Genomic DNA, 19,127 nt, shown 5'->3' on the forward strand with positions numbered 1-19,127 from the left:
CAGAGAAGGCGGTCTCTGCCCTCAGACATACATGGGCTGACGTGCATGTGCAGGTACCCTTGAAAGCCTGCTGGAAACCAATGCACGAATGTGTGCACACATGCATCCATCTCCATATGCTTGGGGACCTCCCCGCATACTCTTATGAAAACTCCTGTCCTGACTACATGATGCATCACTTGAAAATAGCAAAGGAGGTCCAGGTGACCTCTTCCTGCAGCCCTAGCAGTTCCTGAACTTGGCTCTGTAAAGTCTCCCTTTTCTATCCTTGAATTTGCTCTGTGAGATCTTCTGGCTGGACTGCCTGGGCTGGGCTGGGTCAGTGGGGCTCTAACAGCCTAAAACCCAAAAGGCAAGGTCTGGACCACTGACACCATAAGTGCCGCTGAGAGTAAAGCTCACTGCGGCAAACCCGGCTCTGCCACTGTAGACCCTCACGCTTCGGGTTTGAGGTGTTGGGAGGGGTTGTCTGTGTGTTTGTGGATACGTGCCTTGGGTGTGTCCATATGTCTCTGGGTGTCATGAGGCATCCAGCAAGGTCATATGCTCGGCATGTTGAGCCAAGTAACAATTCCCCAGGTGTAAATGTGGGCCCTTGGGTGTCAGAAAAAGCAACTTGGTAGTCACCAGCTCAGATGCTACCTTGAAGTCTACCTGACCACATCTGAGAGCAGTCCCTCCTCATCTATGCTATATTCCCACAGCTCCTGGGCCGTGGACCACTTTAATTGGTTTATGATTCATGGTTTTGTACATACAAAATTATATAATGACATAATCAACACCTACTGCAGTGGAAAGAATATAAGGAGGGCCCCTGTGATCTCCACCTCCTGGCATCCAAGCCTTTGTATAAACCCCTCCCTCTGAATGTGGGCAGGGCCTGTGACTCGCTTCTAACTAACAGAACTGGCAAACGTGGTGAGGCATCACTCTCATGATTACATTATGTTGTAGAAGACTTGGCCTTGCCAGCTAACTCTAGAAATTCTCTTTGCTAAAGCAGGCAGTCATGCTAGAAAAACCCACATGGCAAGGAACTGCAAGCAGCCTCTAGGAACTGTGGGTGACCTCCCACCAACATCCAGCAAAAAGCCCAGGCCCTCAGTCCCACAACTGCAAGAAAATCAATTCTGCCAACCACAGGAATTTGGACGCCAATTCCTCCCCTGCCAAGCCTCCAGAGGAGAACACAACCCGATCAATATCTTCACGGCAGCAGCCTAAGACCCTAAGCAGAGAACCCAGGTAAGACATGGCACTGAAGTGTGAGATAATGCGTGTTGTTTTAAACTGCTGAATTTGCAGTACAGTTGACCCTTGAACAACATGGGTTTGAACTGAGTAGATCTGCTTATACTTGGATTTTTTTCAACCAAATGCAAATTTAAAATACAATATTCACAAAATGCAAAACCCACGTATACAGAGGGCTGGCTTTTTGTACACCCGACTTCCTCAGGGCCCACTTAAGTATGTGTGGATTTGGGTATAATGCAGGAGAGGGGGTGTGGTTATGGAACCAATCCCGCATGTATACTAAGGGATGACTGTAGTTCATTGTACAGTAATAGAAAACGAATACCCATGTACCCACCACTTGACACAATACGCTTTATAATTGAAGCCCTTGTAAAAGTTTCCTCGGTTGCATTTCCCTTCCTACCAAACATTTATTAATGTTTTCTTAAGCATGTGTCCCTAAATAATATCTATAATGTTGTTTTGTATGATTTTGAGCTTCATATTTCATTACAAAAATGTATTTATATTGTCCATGCTATTTGGTAGCAAGTCATCCTGACCATCCCGCCATTGTCTATCTTCATAATAAATGGCCATCCCTGATGTGTGTTCAAGGCCTCACAGTGCCCCCATGAGAGCCAGCTCCTGTTGCTTTTCCCCAGCCTGGGGCATCAGCAGCTCCTGTTCATGACTTCACACCATCACAGAACCTTAGTGTCAGAAGGTACTTTAGGGGTCAAGTCCAATTCCTTCTTCTATTTTGCAAATGAGGGAGTCTCTGGTCCGGAGATATGAAGTGACTTGACTTGTCCAAGGCTCAAGGCAAATAGAAGAGCCAAGACTGGGTCCCAGGCCCCTGTCCAGTGCAAGACTTCCTACACTGGGATCTCTGGCTGTCAGAGTGCACCTACTCAGGGGACAGTCTGATCATTCCATTTCACAGCTGGTGCTTTTGTCAAATTAGTCCTGATGTGAAGACCTAGACTCAGTACTTCTGGACTTCCATTTGCAGTGACTGTCTCACTAATGGGGCCACCCCACAGTATGAAGAATTCAACAGTTTTAGAACTGCATCCAAGAGAGCTTACTGCATTTACTATGGCGTCAATATTTTTCATTTAGCAAAAGCAAAGTGGTGTTCAAGCTAAGTCCCAGATACAGAAATAGAAACTGAACTGGGTGCAGTGGCTCACGCCTGTAATCTCGCACTTTGGAAGGTCAAGAAAGAAGATTGCTTGAGGCTAGGGGTTTGAAACCGGCCTGGTCAACATAGTAAGACCATCTCTACAAAAGAAAAATTAAAAAAAATTATCTGGGCATGGTAGTGCACACCTGTAGTCCCAGCTACTCAGGAAGCTGAGGTGGGAGGATTGCTCGAGCCTGGGAGCTCAAGGCTGCTGCAGTGTGAGCCATGATTGCACCACTGTACTCCAGCCTGGGCAACAGAACAAGACACTGTCACAAAAAGAAAAAAAAAAAAAAAAAAGCTGACATTCTACCCCTGGTCCTTGCCCATTATAACAGCACCTCTCCCAGCATAGAAGGAAGATGCCCAGAACCCGCCCATCCTGTCTGTTTACATCTCAACACAATGTCACCACGTCTTCCCTCAGGCACCTCCACTGGACTCTGCTGTTTTTCTGAGGAGGCGCAGCACTGCCCTCCACTTCCTTCTACCCATGCCTCTCTTCCCCAGTTTAAAATGGCCGGAAGCTTTATATGATAACTAAAATCTCACTTAATCCTGAACAAAGGCTGATGGAGGGAAGCAAGTCGGAGTGGAAGGAGGGGAGAGGACTGGATTTGCTTCTAAAATCAGCCGTCCAGGGTTTCTGGAGCCCGGGAACATTGAAAGCTTCTTCCACATCTGCAAGACTTCATCCTGACACACCACTGCCTGCCCCATCTTTCAGGACCAGCTACCTACAAACACATCACCGCATCCTAATTACAGGCCAACACTGGAGGTCAGGGGTTTCCAAAGCCCCTCTGCTGCACCATGCTGCAAGGGACAGCAGGGGGTGCACTACTCTCGGTCCAGGAGACAGGACTCCTTGTCTACCAACCTAAATCTCAGCACAAAGCCTGTCACATGGCAGGATGCTGTGGTCTGAATGCTGGTGTCCCCCAAAGTTCACATGTTGAAACATAATCCCCAGTGTGGTAGTATTAAGAGGTAGGGACTTTGGGGGAGTGATTAAATCACAACGGCTCGTCCTCATGAATGGGTTAGTGCCTTTGTAAAGGAGATTGAGGCCAGGTGTGGTGGCTGACACCTGTAATCCCAGCACTTTGGGAGGCCAAGGTGGGCGGATCACTTGAGCCCAGCAGTTTGAGACCAGCCTGGGCAATGTGGTGAAACCCTGTCTCTACAAAAAATACAAAAATTAGCTGGGTGTAGTGGTGTGAACCTGTAGTCCCAGCTACTCGGGAGGCTGAGGTGGGAGGATCACCTGAGCCTGGGAAGTCAAGGCTGCAGTGAGCTGAGATCACGCCTCTGCACCCCAGCCTGGGTGACAGAGGGAGACCCTATCAAAAAAAAAAAAAAAAAAGACTGCAAGGAGGCTGTTTGTCCTTCTGCAATGTGAGGAAACACAACAGGCGTTGTCAGTGAGGAACAGGTCCTCACCAGACACCACATCTGCTGGCACCCTCCTCTTGGAAACCCCAGCCTTCAGAACTGTAAATGATAAATTTCTGTTGTTTGTAAATTACCCAGTCTAAGGTATTTTGTTATAGCAGCACAAACAGACTGAGACAGAGGCCCATATATGTTTATTGATCGAAAAGCAAAGGACTGACTAAATAGCACATGGACCAGGATGCTCTGCCTATTTCTATCAGAAAGACTATTTTGCCATGGACCAGTGGACTGAAGGGTGTTGGCCTGCAGGTGACCCAGGAAGGAGCTGGGATGAGAAGCTAGATTTCTCTGTGGATAGAAACACGAAGCTGGCTACCGGATGTGGTGGCTGTCCTGAAATGCCCCCAACATGAGCAAAATTGTTACCTGTAGGTAGGTAGGGGAGAGATGCTGTGGGGAGTTAGGGGAAAGAGTTTCTGCCCAAGGCTGAAGTTTAGAAAAAGTGCCTTCTCCCTAGTGAAGCAGAGAGGAAATAGGGAGCCTTCAACAGTTGCACTGGTACAGGCTTCAGTTTGAAATAGGGCAAAACTAGGCAAAGTGAGGGGTCCCATGGCAGGCAGCCCAAGAGCTAGTGTTCTCAACACAGATGGGATCCAAACCCATCGCTGGAGTATTAGGGGTTGATCCTGCCCCAGCCCCTCAATACACTCCTTACTTCTGTTCTCTGATGACTATAACAACATCCTTTAGGAGACAATGCCTGTCACCCCACATTGAGAAACACAGCACTGAGTAAGACCATTCCTGGGAGTGGTGACAAATAGGTGCAAGTTCCTGCTAAGTTCCAAGTGACAGTGCATTCTCTCCTGCTTTTGAAGGGAGGAACAGGGGCAGGAGGGCCCTTGGGATGGAGGAAGTCGGTAGTGGGAGGTGCATGGAAGAGCAGACCAACTTTCCTTCTTCCCCGTTTGGGATTGGAGACATCCTCCCCTGCAGTGCTGGGGACAGACAGTGGAGGTGGCTGCCTCCCCTGGCCTGCTCTCAGCCAGCCCTGATACTCCCACTAACTAGAGAGAAAACAAAGGCTTCCCCTGTCCTTCATGCCAGCTTCTCTCAGTAAAAGGAATAAAACGGCCCACTTATTTTTATCGCTCACAGATTTCCTGGGAAATGGGCTATTAGTTCCCCTAATGTAAAGATAATAGGCTCATCTCCCTTGGCAAATGGCACAGCCCCAGCATGAAAACACTCACAGAACTGTCAAGAGGGCTCCCCTGCTGAGGATGCAGGGCCCAGGAGCAGGACCAGGACAGGAACCAAGGAGCAGGCTTGGGCCCCCTAAACCCCAGCCTGGGAGTGCTGGCTGCAGCCAGTGCGTGCTGGGTCCTTGGTACCCCAGGGAGAGGTCATTAGTCTCCTCAGAGCCCCTAGTTTCCTCTCTTGGCTGGGACAGTGGGTGGGGCACTGGGAAAGGAGCTGGGTCATAAGCTGAACGGGGTTGTCTTATTCTGCGAGATGAGGGAATGACCACTGCTAAGCAGGCTCCCACAAACAGAATGCTTTCCACATCCATCCTTGTCACTGCCGCTGAGCCCACCACTAGAAGACATCCCTCCCAGTTGGACAGTCTTTGCCTCTAACCCTCACCAACACTCATGGGGTAAGTAGATGCTGTTATAAGGATGCCCATGCAACAGGTGGGAAACCTGAGCATCAGACAGGAAAAGCAGGTTACCCATGGCCACACAGCTGGACTCGGACTGGAAGAGAGGACGAGGGGCCCTGCAGGCCAAGGACAGGATGCTTCCTAGGGAAGGGGGCCCTGCTTGTTCAAGACATTCTCCTCCACCCCTTCCCTCCATCCCCATCACTCAGGACTGAAGCTTTTGCAATAATAGCATTTCAGGGGCTTCAGCAGTGAATGGGGGACCACAGCTCCCCACTCCCTCCCACTCACACACAGAGTGTGGGGACTCCTCAGCCTCTGCAAGGGCCACTCTCTCACTCAAAGAACAGAGTAAAGGGCCTGGCTTTCCTCGTAGTCTGCAGGGGACTGGCCCCTCTATGCTGAACCCAGGGCCCCGTGAGGCCCCGTGCATTCAGTCACACACACTAGACTCTAGTTTCACGTCACCAGTTTACTTTTCACATGTATACCAGCTCTCTGCATCTAAGCTGCGTGCTCTGTGAGGGCAAGGATCCTCATTGACAGATACCATTTTTCCTTCCAGGGAGCCTTGGGCAGCGCTGGGCAGGTAATGTGAGCTGTGATACCTACTGACTGATCAGTCTGGGAGGGTGGGGCATGGCTCTGTTCACGCTGGCCACAGGGAGTGTACGACTTTGCTGAATTTTTTTTCTGCCTGAGGCTCAGTTTCCTGCTATTCTTGGTCTGTGTCTGTCTCCCTGAGGGCTCCAGGGCTGGCACCCGGTACGTGCCCTCCTCCCACTCCCACCTCTGCTGTGCCTGTCCCTTAAGCTGGAAGCACAAGCAGGAGAACAGCAGGGGCAGCCTCACCCAGAAGGCAAGGGGCAGCTACCTGACATTCCTCTCCTCTTGGCTGCTGGCGAGCCTAGGGGAGATGTCACGGTCTGAGGATGGAGGAAAATGAACTCACATTGTCTTTCTGTTCCGAAGGAGAAAGAGGGTCTGCCTAGAACCATGGAGACCCTGGGCCAGGGCTGCTTTCAGCCTGGGGAGCTGCTGGGTATGTGTGGGCAAAGCTGCCAGCACAGGAGGGGACTGTGGCCTTTGGGGCTGCCCTCCGGTGATCAGAACCCTTCTAGGGGAAGCATGGTGATGAGGGTTGTTTCACTCTGCATTTCAGAGGGAGGACCTCAGGCCCAAGAGGGGACAGGGATCCAAAAACCCTCCAGCTGCTTGGAAGGTTCAAAAAGGGGTGTGGACGCATCCACATCAGCAGGAAGTAGTAGGAAAAGTCACCAGGGAACACATAAGGATGAGGCCGGGAGAATTTTAGCATGCAAATGGGTAGGATGGCCCGTTTACTGATCAGCTGCTGCCTCCTCCTTCTCCTCCATGTCACAGGAGCTCTGAGGCCGTGCCTTCGCTTCAAGCTCCCTCTCTCCAGCTGGCTCCACGTGAGGCTCCTCTGCCAGGAGGTACTGGGCCAGCTGCTCCAGGTGCTCCAGGCTTATCTTCTGCAGGCGCTCCTCGTGCTCCTGCCTTAGCAGCTGCAGCACGGCCTTGGCATCCTGTGGTTCAAAGTGTTTAGCTAGGACCAGTCCCAGCCGGTGCCACAGGGGCTGGGGCTGGGGCTGGTGGGCCTCCTTTAGCTCCATCTTCTCCAAGGGCTGCATGATGACATTGATAGAGGCATTGGGCCCAATGCAGTAGTCAGAGAGGTGCTTGTCATCCTCCAGGAGCTGGCCACGGAAAAGCAGGTGCTGCTGCTCCTCAGGCACCTTCAGCTGCCTGGACACCAGTCTCTTCAGCGTGGCTACACTCTCTTGCCCTGACACCTTCAGACTGCATCTCTGGCCCAGGAGCAGCTTGACGGTGAGGAACATCGGGCTGAGTGGAATCAGGAGGGATCCATGCTCTGGGAGCTGCCCTGAAGATTAGGGGGTCCTGCAGGAGATGTTGGCTTCTCCCTATCAACAGAGGGCTAGTAGTCCCAGGAGACCAGGGACCCAGCTTAGGCAGGCAGCCATTGGCTAGTGCACAGTGATGTCACAATGCTGCGGGAGGGCTCATTTCCAGAGTGGAACTTTTGGGACAGCAAAGGGGTATTTGGGCCCAGAGCATCCTTCCTCCATGAGAGGAGAAAAAGAGCACTAGGAAAGAAAATGTGGGACTGGGGGAAATGAGAGTGAGACTAGGGAAAGGGAGGGAGGGAAAGGACAGGGTGGTGGGAGGAGCATGTCTATTGATTTCTTCAATACATGTGTATTAGGTGCCACCTCTGTGCCAGCACCTGGACCTGGGGAGACAGTCATATTCAAATGGATGACTTCTGCCTTCATGACACTTTCACACTAGTGAGCTGGCTAGCATTTATCAAGTGTCCTCTTTCTGTCAGGCACTTTACACGCTCTTTTGGATTGGGCTTTCCAGCAGCAGACCCTGAGACAGGGATTTGAGAACAAGTACTCAATTAGGAGGTGACCCCAGGAGGCACCAGGAGGGGAGTGAGGATGTGAGATGAGGACGGGAGGGAAATCAAAATGTGCATTCATGAGCAGTTTGCCATTGTGGGCAACTAGTATGTTATCCTGCTGGGGAGTTCTGGGAGGTTGCATGGAACACACCTGAGTTGCACCAGGTGTGGTTTTTTTGTTTTTTTTTGTTTTGTTTTTTGAGACAGGGTCTCACTCTGTTGCCCAGGCTGGAGTGCAGTGGCATGATCTCGGCTCACTGCAACCTCCGTTTCCTGGGTTCAAGTAATTCTCCTGTGTCAGCCTCCCAAGTAACTGGGGCTACAGCTGCACGCCACCATGCCTGGCTAATTTTTGTATTTTTAGTAGAGATGGGTTTCTCCATGCTGCCTAGGCTGATCTCAAACTCCCAGACTCAAGCAATCTGCCTGCTTTGGCCTCCCAAAGTGCTGAGGTTACAGGCGTGAGCCACCGCACCTGGCCGAAGCTGCATCTTTATGCTCTGACTCCTGTCTTTGGCTAATAGAAGTGCTACCTCCTTGGCACTTCTGGTCCACAGGTGTTAAGCAGCATGCTCCTGTGACCACAGAAAAGTAGGAAGCCATCGGGCCCTCAAGAATGTGAGTGCTGAGGGGATGGGGCAGGACAGCCCACAGCATCTGCATCACAGGCCTGCCTAATTGAATCCTCTCAACCTATGAGGCAGGCACTTCCATGATCTCCATCTGCCAGAGGAGAAAGTGGAGGCTTGGCTGATCCTACAGCAAGCAGGCAGAATTGCTCGTGTCTTCACTGTTACCTCATGTTGCCTCCTAAACAAATCTCTGCTCAGTGCCTTTGTGGCCCAGGCCCTGAGCAGGCACCCCCGGCTCAAAGGTGAATATGAAAAAGGACACTGATTGGGCCTCCTCTGTGTCTGCAACTTCTGTAGCATTTGGCAGTTTTCAGTGCAACACATTGCTGAAGGCCTTCTGGGTCAAGCCCTTTATATATGTTGTCACAATTTAGCCTGGGAGGAAAGTATTGTCTCATTTTAGAACTGAGCAACTTTGGAGAAGACCTGAATAACATCTCGCAGCCAGTGGGCTGATTTTGTCAGGGATCCCCTCAACTCTCACCAGCTCTGTGCTCGACTGTGCCCTTCTTCTCACTCACCTTCTCCCTCCCTCCCACCTAACCTCCTTTCCTTTTCCACCTGCCTGGAAGCTACAGTGGCATGATGCTGTTGTCAACATCCTTGGACTTTCCTGAACTGCCCTTCCACAGCACCCAGCCCTGACCTCCGCCCAAAGGTGGCTGCAAGCTCTGTCCCTGTCTTTGGAAGCTGGCAGCCAAGAGCAGCTGGTGAAGATACCCATGGGGCCGGGCGCGGTGGCTCATGCCTGTAATCCTAGCACTTTGGGAGGCTGAGGCGGGCAGATCGTGAGGTCAGGAGTTCAAGACCAGCCTGACCAACATGGTAAAACCCCGTCTCTACTAAAAATACAAAAATTAGCCGGGCGTGGTGGCACGCACCTAATATCCCAGCTACTCGGGAGGCTGAGGCAGGAGAATCGCTCGAAACCGGGAGGCAGACGTTGCAGTGAGCCGAGATCACTCCACTGCACTCCAGCCTGGGTGACAGAATGAGACTCTGTCTCAGAAAAAAAAAAAAAAGAAGAAGAAAAGAAAATATCCATAGATGCCACAAACTCAGCAAGCCCTCACCCCTCACCCCAGCCCCATGTTCACTCTTGCCGGGTGACTCATATTCTGGTCCATAGGGAAACTAGAGCTCACAAGTCAGGAATTCCCTCACCTTCCGTCCCTTCCTCACTTCCTTCCTCCTCTCCTTTCCCCCACTAAATGAGCCCCCTTGTTATTTCCCTTCTTCCCTGAAAATGTCTCCGAAACCCACTCCTCCTCCTCTGCATCCCCACCGCCCACCGGTTCAGGCTGTCAACTCCCTTCAGCCCACAGTTCATCTCCTCCACCAGTCCCACCGCCTTGGGTCCATTCATACCACAGCCAAGGGGATCTTCCCAAAATAAAAGCAAGGTTGTGTACTCCTCTGAGTAACACCATCCAGTTTAGTTTCCTCTGCTTTTGGAATCAAAACTGACTTCCTTGGCCGGGTCCTGCTTGTCACCCAGCCTCGTGCCTCCCCACTTGGCATCCTCCACTGTAGCCACACCAATCTGCATTTCCTCTACTTGCTTGTCCCATTTGAACTCTTCCAACTCATCCTTCAAAATTTAGGTTAATGCATGCCTATAGTCCCAGCTACTTGGGAAACCAAGGAAGAAAGATAGCTTGAGCTCAGGAGTCCAAGACCAGCCTGGACAACATAAGAAGATCTTGCCTCTAAAAAAAAAAAAGAAAGAAAGAAAGAAAAAAGAAAAGAAAAAAAAGAAAGAAAAAAGAAAAGAAAAAAAAGAAAGAAAAAGAAAGAAAAAAATTCAGGTTGAAAATCACCTCCTCCATGAAGGCTTCCTTGCTCTCCCCAGCCCTGGGAAGAGATAATCCCACCTCCCTCCATGCAACCATTGCTCCCCTTGAACGTACTTACATGAATGCATCTAGCACACCTCATTAGCTCTCAGAGACTGGGACTAGGTCTTCTCTGCCTTTGTGTCCCACACTTCCAACACAAGCCTGGTACACAGAATGCCTTGAATACCTGCCTGTCAAATGAAGAAGATAAAATTGAGACACATTGAGCCATCCAGGGGCATGCAGGGCAGGTCCAGTGCAGCAGGCTGTGGAAAGACATAAACCCGCCTGCAGCCTCTCTCTCACCCCCACCTCCTGCCCTAGAGAGATGAAAATACAAAATTACATAAAAAATCAATCAGAAAGTGAGGCCAGTCTTTACCAAAGGATCTTCTGTAGCATTTCTTTAAATAGCCAGCTCCCCTGGTGCATTTGAAGTAAGATAGAATTTGTAAATGTACCTGTACATACAGTGTGGGGGAGACCTGTGGACTCTCTTACTGCAGGGCCTCTCTGCAGAGGGAGCAGGGGGATGGATGAGGTTTCTCCTTGGCCATGTGGGCACTCCCAGCCTCTAGAGGGGAGGACTCAGTGGTGGACAAACCATCAGATGGACAGGATTGGGGCCACACCATGAGAGATGTCCTGAGCAAAGCAGAAAGATGAAAATCAACTGCCTGCCTCCAGCATCTCTTCCTCAGACCCATCCACCCAGCCAGACACTGCCCAGGACACTGAAAGCCACTGAAGAAGACATATTGGGCCTGGGCTTCTAGAAGCACATGAGCACCACAGCTCAGGCTTTGTTTCTCCCAGACCAGCGGCTGTGTGCAGGCAGGGGCCCTTGTGACTGGGGCTTAGAGAGTCATATCTGCTGGGCCACACTTTCTAAACCAGGCTACCTGTTCTAGAGAGTCCTAGTTGGGCCATGAAGATAGAAGCTTCAGAATTAGTGGTGCCCAGAGAAGCCGAGAGAGATGGTCACTACCCAGCTGCTGTGTCTGTGCCCAGGAGACCCCATTGCCTTTCCTAAGGGGGACAGTGGGGGCACTTTGCTGGACCCTCAAATCACATTTGGAGCCTGGAAATTTTATGTTTTCCCATGTAATTGCTTGTGATAATTATGCAATTAGCATTAGAAAATGTAATTGTGTAATCGGAGCATGCAATCAGACAATGATTGCCATAATTAGGGGGGAAGATTATTGGGAATGAGTGGGTCTGGTGACTTGGGGAAAGGAATCAATGTGTGCAGACAGTGCTGGATAGTATTAGGCTATCTTGAAAACAACTGCAAATGCAATTTGTGTCACTGGGAAACAAGCACAATGTCTGGCGGGGAAGATGGATGGGCGTGGGAGGGTGCTTTGGAACAGGTCTGTGAACATCTGGGTTCCTCAGAAGCCCTTTGCAATCTCCTGAGCAGATGGACTGGACATTGAATGCTGAGGGTGTGAACTCCTCAGGATAAAAGCCAAGTGTCCAGCTGCCGGCCTGGGGCCTGCCTTGAGCAATCCTGTTCCTTGAGTCTCATTTTCCTCCTCTGTCTAACGGGAGTGTGATCACTGCCCAGCCTCCCTTGCAGGGTTGCTGTGAGGGCCAAAATAGGTAGGCCATACCCCCAGGACCTCACACAGCATCCAACCCATGAAGACACCCAGACGTATAGATTTAATTTATAAATGTAAACGGCAGCTCTTACTGTCACCCCTCAACAGTGAATGAAGATCCCACTGTGCCTAGAACTGTGCCCAAAGTGTGAATCCCCACAGGCCGGGGTGGGCCCCACTGCTTGCACAGGTCAGCAAGCAGAGGCCTTTGCTGACTGCTGAGGGGGGCCCCAGGAGGTGGGAATTTCACAACCACTCCCAGGGGCCACAGGAAAGGCTCATATGGAAGATAAACTATAGCCTCTGCCCACCTCACTCCCTGGAAAATGATCAAGTTATTGCACTTTAATGATGTCAGGCTGGCCTTCCAAGGAAGGTGCCTGGGATGGAGCAGAACCTGGGGAGACAGAGAAGGAGAGCAAAAGCAAGACAGAGAAATGGAGAAGGAATGGAGGATAAGAAAGCCGAGTGTAGGAAGGGGCGAACAGCGGAAGGGACACAACGAAAAGGGGATGGGATAAAAAGTGCAGGCAGGGGAGCAGCACCAGGGAAGAAGGTAGAAAAGGAAAGAACTGGGGTGGGCGCGGGGTGGGAGAAGCAGGAGCATGAAGGGACAGTTCATGCAAACCAAGTGCAGTCAGTAGCGCTACAGGCCTCCCTTCTAAGAACACAGTCCTCCCCGCTCTCCTTACAGTCTGCAAATGGTTCACGGGGAAACTTTGGCAGAGAAAGTGGAATCTGGGAAGCTGAGAGCACAAAGCTGTGGTCCCCAGCATACCCTGCTGCCTCCAGCCCATGTAGCCGCATCACTCAACAGTGTGTCTCGAGCGCCCATGATGTGCCTGCACCTGCAATGGTGAGGTGAAGACTGGCAGGTCACCAGACACAGCCCTGTGGCAAGGGCTGCCCCAGGCCCACCACTGTGCTGCTGGAGACCCCACTCAGCCTGTGCCACCTCCTGTTGCTGTCATCAGGGACCTCTTACCCCTTTGAGGAAGAGGGCTGCTTTGTGCCCTGTCAGGCCTAGCACAGGACAGGACCGGCAGCTCTTTAGGTGGCCCCTGATCCAGGCTGCCCTCCATAGTGCCTGGCACATAGTAGGTGCTCAGTAGGTGTGACCCACTCCCTGCCCGTCATCCACTGGCTGGCATTGGCTGTCTCAGCAGCTGCACCAAAATGGGTTTGGGGCTTCTCCCATGAGGGCCCTAAAGCCTCCTCCCTCCCCGGGTCTCAGGGAGCCGAGGCCCAGGTGAACCTGAGCCTGGGGCCTGCAGGGCCAAGGAGCTGGAGCAGGAGGAAGGCAGCAGATCTCATGGGGCCACAGGAGCCCAGGGGACATCACTTACAGTCCCAGCCCTCTCTGGCTGACAGTGGGTAGTCCAATATCTGAAAGGCCTCAGTCCTCACACCAGACAACCTAAGTCCTGCCCTGTGCTGGTGTCCTGGAGCCCTGGAGAAGTCAGACACTGGCTGGGAGCAGCTCAGAAACCTGGCTCCAGAGACCACATGGAACTCACAACTGCTGGAAAACCTCACCGGGCTGTAGCCTGCTGTGACCACTAGATGTCACTGGTGACCTCACCAGCCAGTCCAGCAGCTGACACCAACCAAGCCAGCCTGGGGCCTGGGCACAAGGTCTCATGTGGAGACCAGCCCCCTCCTCCTGCAGATCACCAGTCATACTCCTGCCCTCCTCTTCGGGGTCGTGGTCTGAGCACAGACATCGCCTGGCCCTGAAGCAGGAACAGGATAGATAGTAAACTTTACTATGGAGGCAAAGAAGTTCTAACTCCAGCAGGAGGTGGGCCCTGATCACAGGCTTCACCTGGGAGGGAGCTTGGGTGGGTGTGAAGGAGGAACAGGAGTTGCCCTGATGAAGAAGGATGCCCTGACTGAGGGCCCAGCACACGCAAGTCCATGTGGAAGTGTGGGACTCGGTGAGCTGGAGTGCAGCAAAGGAGCGAGAGGCGAGGCAGTCAGGAAACAGGCAGGGCCGTCACCTTCACAGAAGAGCTCTTTCCTGGAGCCAAGACTTCTGCATCCCTGCAGTGCACAAGCACAGGAGTCCCCAAGGAGCAGCCCACAGCTATCGCTCACTCTGTCTTACACACACATGCACACGCACACGCAAACGCACGTACACACATGCCCTGCTAACCTAAGCTGGGATCAGCAGGGGGCTTTCTTTCCCACACTGTCTCTGAGCTCCACTGGGGCTCTCGGAACACCAGGACCCCAGCCAGTGTTATGGTGCCAAGAGTGAGTTTCTCTCTCCCTCATGGCCTTCTCTGGTGTGCCCTGGAGGAGACACTGCCCATGGTGTGGCTGGTGGCCCATCATCTCTGTTAAGGGTGCTTTAATCATGATCAACACAGGGGCATCTCCTGTGCCCGTCTGCACTCTGGGCTGTGTGATTTCAGCTGACAAAAAGTAGTCTGCTTCAACCTGTAGCTGTGGGACTGCCATGCATTTAAACATACCAAACAGGCTGGGCGCGGTGGCTCACACCTCTAATCCCAGCACTTTGGGAGGCCAAGAGGCAGATGGCTTGAACCCAGGAGTTTAAGACCAGCCTGGGCAACAAGGCGAAACCCCATCTGTATAAAAATACCAAAATTAGCAGAGCATGGTAGTGTGTGTCTATAGTCCCAGCTACTGAGGAGGCTGAGGCAGGAGGATCGCTACAATTTTATCATCCTGCCTCAGGATGATAAAAGTGCTGGGATTATAGGCATGAGCCACTGGCCTCCATGTGGTTCTTGAGTACTTTTTTCCCTTTTGTTTCCTCTTGAAGTGCTTCCTGAAGAATCTACAATTTTATCTTGGTTGCAAGAATAAGGAAAAAAAAAATATTTCTTCCCATCTAGGCCAGATTAGATGGAGAAGCAGAGGGCCTCCTGGGCCAGGCAGAATGGTAGCTATATTCTGGACATTCTACAAAGGTCCAGCTGAGGGCCTAGACTTGGCAGGCACCCCCCCTGGGAATGGCTTTGATAAATGTTCCCCTTCCTACAGGGGTGACTGCTTCCTTGAAGATCTGTGTCATCAACCAGAGCGACAGGAACCCTCCACCACGTGGCAAAGATCAAACACGATGCATTAAAAGCCAGGACCAAGAAGGGGCCCACAAAGCCCTGCCCTGAACACCTCCTGCTCTTGCTTGTCTTGCAAGTCTACAGCCAGGTGTGGGTGGAGAAGCCAGTGGCCAATCTAAAGATGCTGCCACATGGATCGTGCAGGACCAGAGAGAGTCCTTGTTGCTCCTGGTGAGATACAAAGGCTGGTCTTTCACCAGGGCAGCTTGTGCTAGCCTTTCAGCCTGACTCTTGGCCTAAGGGTGCTAAGGCGAGTCCTTGGGTGAGATTCCTGCTAACAAGACCCCTTCTGTCAGTTGAGGAAAGCAGGCTCCTGCCAGAGAAGATGACATGGAACAAGCTGCATGACATCTGCCCCAGAGGAAGCCAGGACCAAAATGAAGGAACAAGGGAAAAAGAGTGAGAAAGCTGGGAACAGAGTAAAGCTGGGCTTGGGGGAACTGAGCTACCTGTAAGACAGATCTCTGTTAGGGGAAGAGAGACTAAACTACAGCTGAACTGAACAAGGGACTAGTAAACTTGGATTTGACTTAGGCTTGATTAACCCCAAGGAAGTCCAGTTGGCAGGTGGGATGTTGGGTTAGGGTTACAGTTAGGGTTGGCCTATTATTTTGTTTGACTTCCTGCTCCTCTAGCTGGTAGCACTAGCCACATGCAGCCACTCATCAGAACAAGCTGGAGCCAAAAGCAAGAGGGAGAATATTTAAATCCAGCCAACAGCTGATTGGATGATCCTATGAGCAGCATGGACTGTATGGAAAAACGGGCCCGATCAGGGGCTGCCTCAAGCTCCATAGCAGACCATCAGAACTACTTCAGTGGAGTCATTCCTGGTATCAAAACCCAAGTGACTACCTGTTGGACCAGCAGCCTCATATCCTAGCTGATGGCCATCCCAGGGGTCACCAATATGAGCTTCTGCCCTGAAGTGCCTCTTCCACTGCAAGAATATCACACTGGACTGACTACCTTTTGTACATTAAGTTTATTACCTAATAAATGCTCCTAGGACCCACAGACAAGTCACCCCATTACTTTCATTAACAGGGACCTGATTAAGAGTTAAGTGTCTTGGAAGGGACAGGACTCATGGTAAGGTGGGAAGTATAGAGCATCTGGCACCAGAATTGGGGGTGGTAGGGGCTGGCAAGAATGTTACGTGGGGTCTTTGCCCTGGAGAGAACTAGAGAAAGACAAGAGAGCCAGCTGTCAGCCCTGCCTCTCCTTTGGCCTCTCCAAAATACTGCCTCCCTTTGTCTCCCACCCAGCAGAAGCGTGGACCCCAGATTCAATAACTGCTGGCCTAAAGCTATCTCTGGCATTTGCAATTGGCCTGAACACAAGGTACTCAAAGGAGGCCTGAGAGGCAGTGGGCATGGGTCAGGTGATGGGTGGGCCTGGCTGAATTGAGGCTGAGGGCCAGTCCCACAGCCCAAGCTCTTGGCACCAGGCTCCTGGCAGGATGGCAGCTGCCCATCAACGCCAGACTCTGTTGGGAGTGGTGCATCTGCAGTGATGTCCCAGAGGCCAGGAAGCAAGGTGGGAGAGTCATGTGGGGTGGCCCTGGCCTCCCTCCCTGCCTGCTGGTAGCCCAGTTGGGAAGGAAGAAGAGCCCTCCAACCAGGATGGGGCTGCAGGGAAACAGAAATTAGCACTCTGCCTCTGGGTCCTGACTAAGCTTATGTGCCAGGCATTGAGTCTTCAGAACTGGGACCCTCCAGCCCCTTGGCTGGGCAAAGGCAGTTGTCACGGCCAGACCGGATTCTTTACCAGACAGGAACCAATGGCCCTAGAATGGGATCTGGTAGGAATCACATAGGTTAACAGATAGGGTCTTCTGTCCAAGCTGCTTCAGGGTCTCAGAGTGGTCAAGGCAGGAATCTCCAGAGCTATCCAAAACCACAGTGCACCCCCTCAAGCTCCCACTTACACCTGACCCCTCCCCTACTTCTCTGCAAGGGGTGGCATCTGAGTCTGGAATGACTAAGAATTACATTTAGGGAGAAATTTCTGATATAAGGCTGGGGATGTTGCTTCCTGCAAACCAGAATAGGTGACTGGATGGTCCGGCCGTAGCCTAGACTGGGGAGTCACAGGCTGTGAGTCGTGGATTGTCAGAGACAACGGCGAGCTGAAAAAGCAACCCCCCTACCACACCCATCAAGAAACTGGGGCCCAGAGAGGTGACTTGCTAACTTCATGCCTATTGGGGAGGGGTTTCCACACCAGCAGAGCCCTGGGGAGAATGCTTTCCGGGAGAGGAGCTGGCCCAGAGCCCAAGGAAGTGAAGCAGGATGGCCGTGAGGAGCCAGGCATGGGGAGTGGTCCCCAAGGCCCCAGCTAAGTTTCTGGGCCCCAGATGAAGAGTGAATCGCTGGTTCTCCTTGGAGGGGAGTAGTCAGTCACCCTGTAAAAGTTTATTTTTATACATGTCTGATGTATTTCACATCCGCTCAGATATTTTGACACACACACAGGAAATGTAACTCTCCCCCATATGGCAGTGTTTGGTTGGCCGGACCTGGGGAAACTCAATAGGGTCACAGAGGAGCAGAGGGGAACTGCAGCATCAAGGAAGAATGCCAAAGGCCTGAGGCCATGATGGGCACCCCTGGCTGGCAGGCTGGAGACGGAGGTCACGGTGAGGCCAGTCCTCCTGCCTGGATACAGAGCCCTGTATCCAGTCTGGGACCCCAGACTTAGGAGGCCAAGTGTGGCTCTGGTTGCTGCTCCCCAGGAGGGAGGGGAGATCCCTATGAGGATGAAGAAGGTCCGGAAGAGCAGCCAGAGTGGGCCACCAAGGGCATGGGCTGCAGGACAGACAGAGACACGCAGGCCTGAGCGACAAAGACTGGGGCGCCTCTGACATCAGCTGGGAGCAGGGATTTTCTCCATGTTCCAGCATCCCAGGAGGAGGAGATCAGGGAACCTACAGCTCAGATGAAATAAAAGGACAGGGAAACAGCTCTGGGCTGGACCCCACCTGGCTGGAACTTTCCGCAGTTACCCAACTTCCTTGAGCCTCAATTTCCTCATGTATAAATTGGGGTGGATATGACCCAGCGGGAAGACCAGGAGGATTAAAGGAAAGAATGTATGTGCTGCTTCTTGAAGAGGACTGATAAAGAAGAGGTTGGCAGGTGCCAGCTCTCCCCATCCTGAACTCTAAACTGGGGAGGATACGAGCATCTCCCTGGCAGGGCAGAGCGAGGGTGAAACGGGGCCGTGTGCGGAAATCTCCCAGCATCCTGCCTGGCTCCGGGGGCAGCAGTGAACACTGGCACTGAGCTCAGTCTAGGAGAACCCATAGTCTGTGACACTGTGACAGGCCCAGTAGGGTGTAAGTGCAGGCTGCTGTGGAACAGCAGGGAAGGGCAGTTTCCTCCCATGACACCGAACAGGGAGGGTCCTCCTCTCCCAGAAAGAAAGTAAAATATGCAGCTCATAACTCCAAGAGGGAGAGTGGGCTGGAATAACACATTGATTGTGTGGAGCTTTTTCTTCTTTTTTTGTAATAGAGACAGGGTCTTATTATGCTGTCCAAGCTTATCTCCAATTCCTGGGCTCAAGGGATCCACCAGCCTCAGCCTCCCAAAGTGCTGGGATTACAAGTCTGAGCCACTGTGCCCAGTTTTTTTTTTTTTTTTTTTTTTTTTGAGACGGAGTCTCGCTCTGTCGCCCAGGCTGGAGTGCAGTGGCGCGATCTCGGCTCACTGCAAGCTCCGCCTCCCAGGTTCACGCCATTCTCCTGCCTCAGCCTCCCGAGTAGCTGGGACTACAGGCGCCCGCTACCACGCCCGGCTAATTTTTTGTATTTTTAGTAGAGACGAGGTTTCACCGTGTTAGCCAGGATGGTCTCGATCTCCTGACCTCGTGATCCGCCCGCCTGGGCCTCCCAAAGTGCTGGGATTACAGGCGTGTGTGCCCAGTTTTTGTAAGTTTAAATTAATGGATATCACATTCTTACAGGGTGTCACGATGAGGCAGGTTGATGGATGGGCA

The 19,127-nt window shown here is 52.0% G+C and overlaps 1 protein-coding gene across 2 annotated transcripts in view; it reads right to left on the reverse strand.

The window, feature by feature from the left end:
* Positions 1 to 1,947: 1,947 nt before the first annotated feature.
* UBL4B (ubiquitin like 4B) overlaps positions 1,948 to 19,127 on the reverse strand; it is a 47,196-nt gene continuing 30,016 nt past the window's right edge. For both annotated transcript variants that reach the window (XM_063599437.1, XM_055114709.2), the window contains exons 3-4: positions 10,497 to 11,065; positions 1,948 to 7,916 (exon numbers count right to left, since the gene is read on the reverse strand). In XM_063599437.1, the coding sequence (XP_063455507.1) occupies positions 6,836 to 7,360 (525 nt within the window). In that variant the 5' untranslated portion in view covers positions 7,361 to 7,916; positions 10,497 to 11,065 and the 3' untranslated portion in view covers positions 1,948 to 6,835. The remainder of the gene's footprint in view (positions 7,917 to 10,496; positions 11,066 to 19,127) is intronic.

Source organism: Pan paniscus, chromosome 1, assembly GCF_029289425.2.
Source record: "Pan paniscus chromosome 1, NHGRI_mPanPan1-v2.0_pri, whole genome shotgun sequence".
Taxonomy (NCBI): domain Eukaryota; kingdom Metazoa; phylum Chordata; class Mammalia; order Primates; family Hominidae; genus Pan; species Pan paniscus.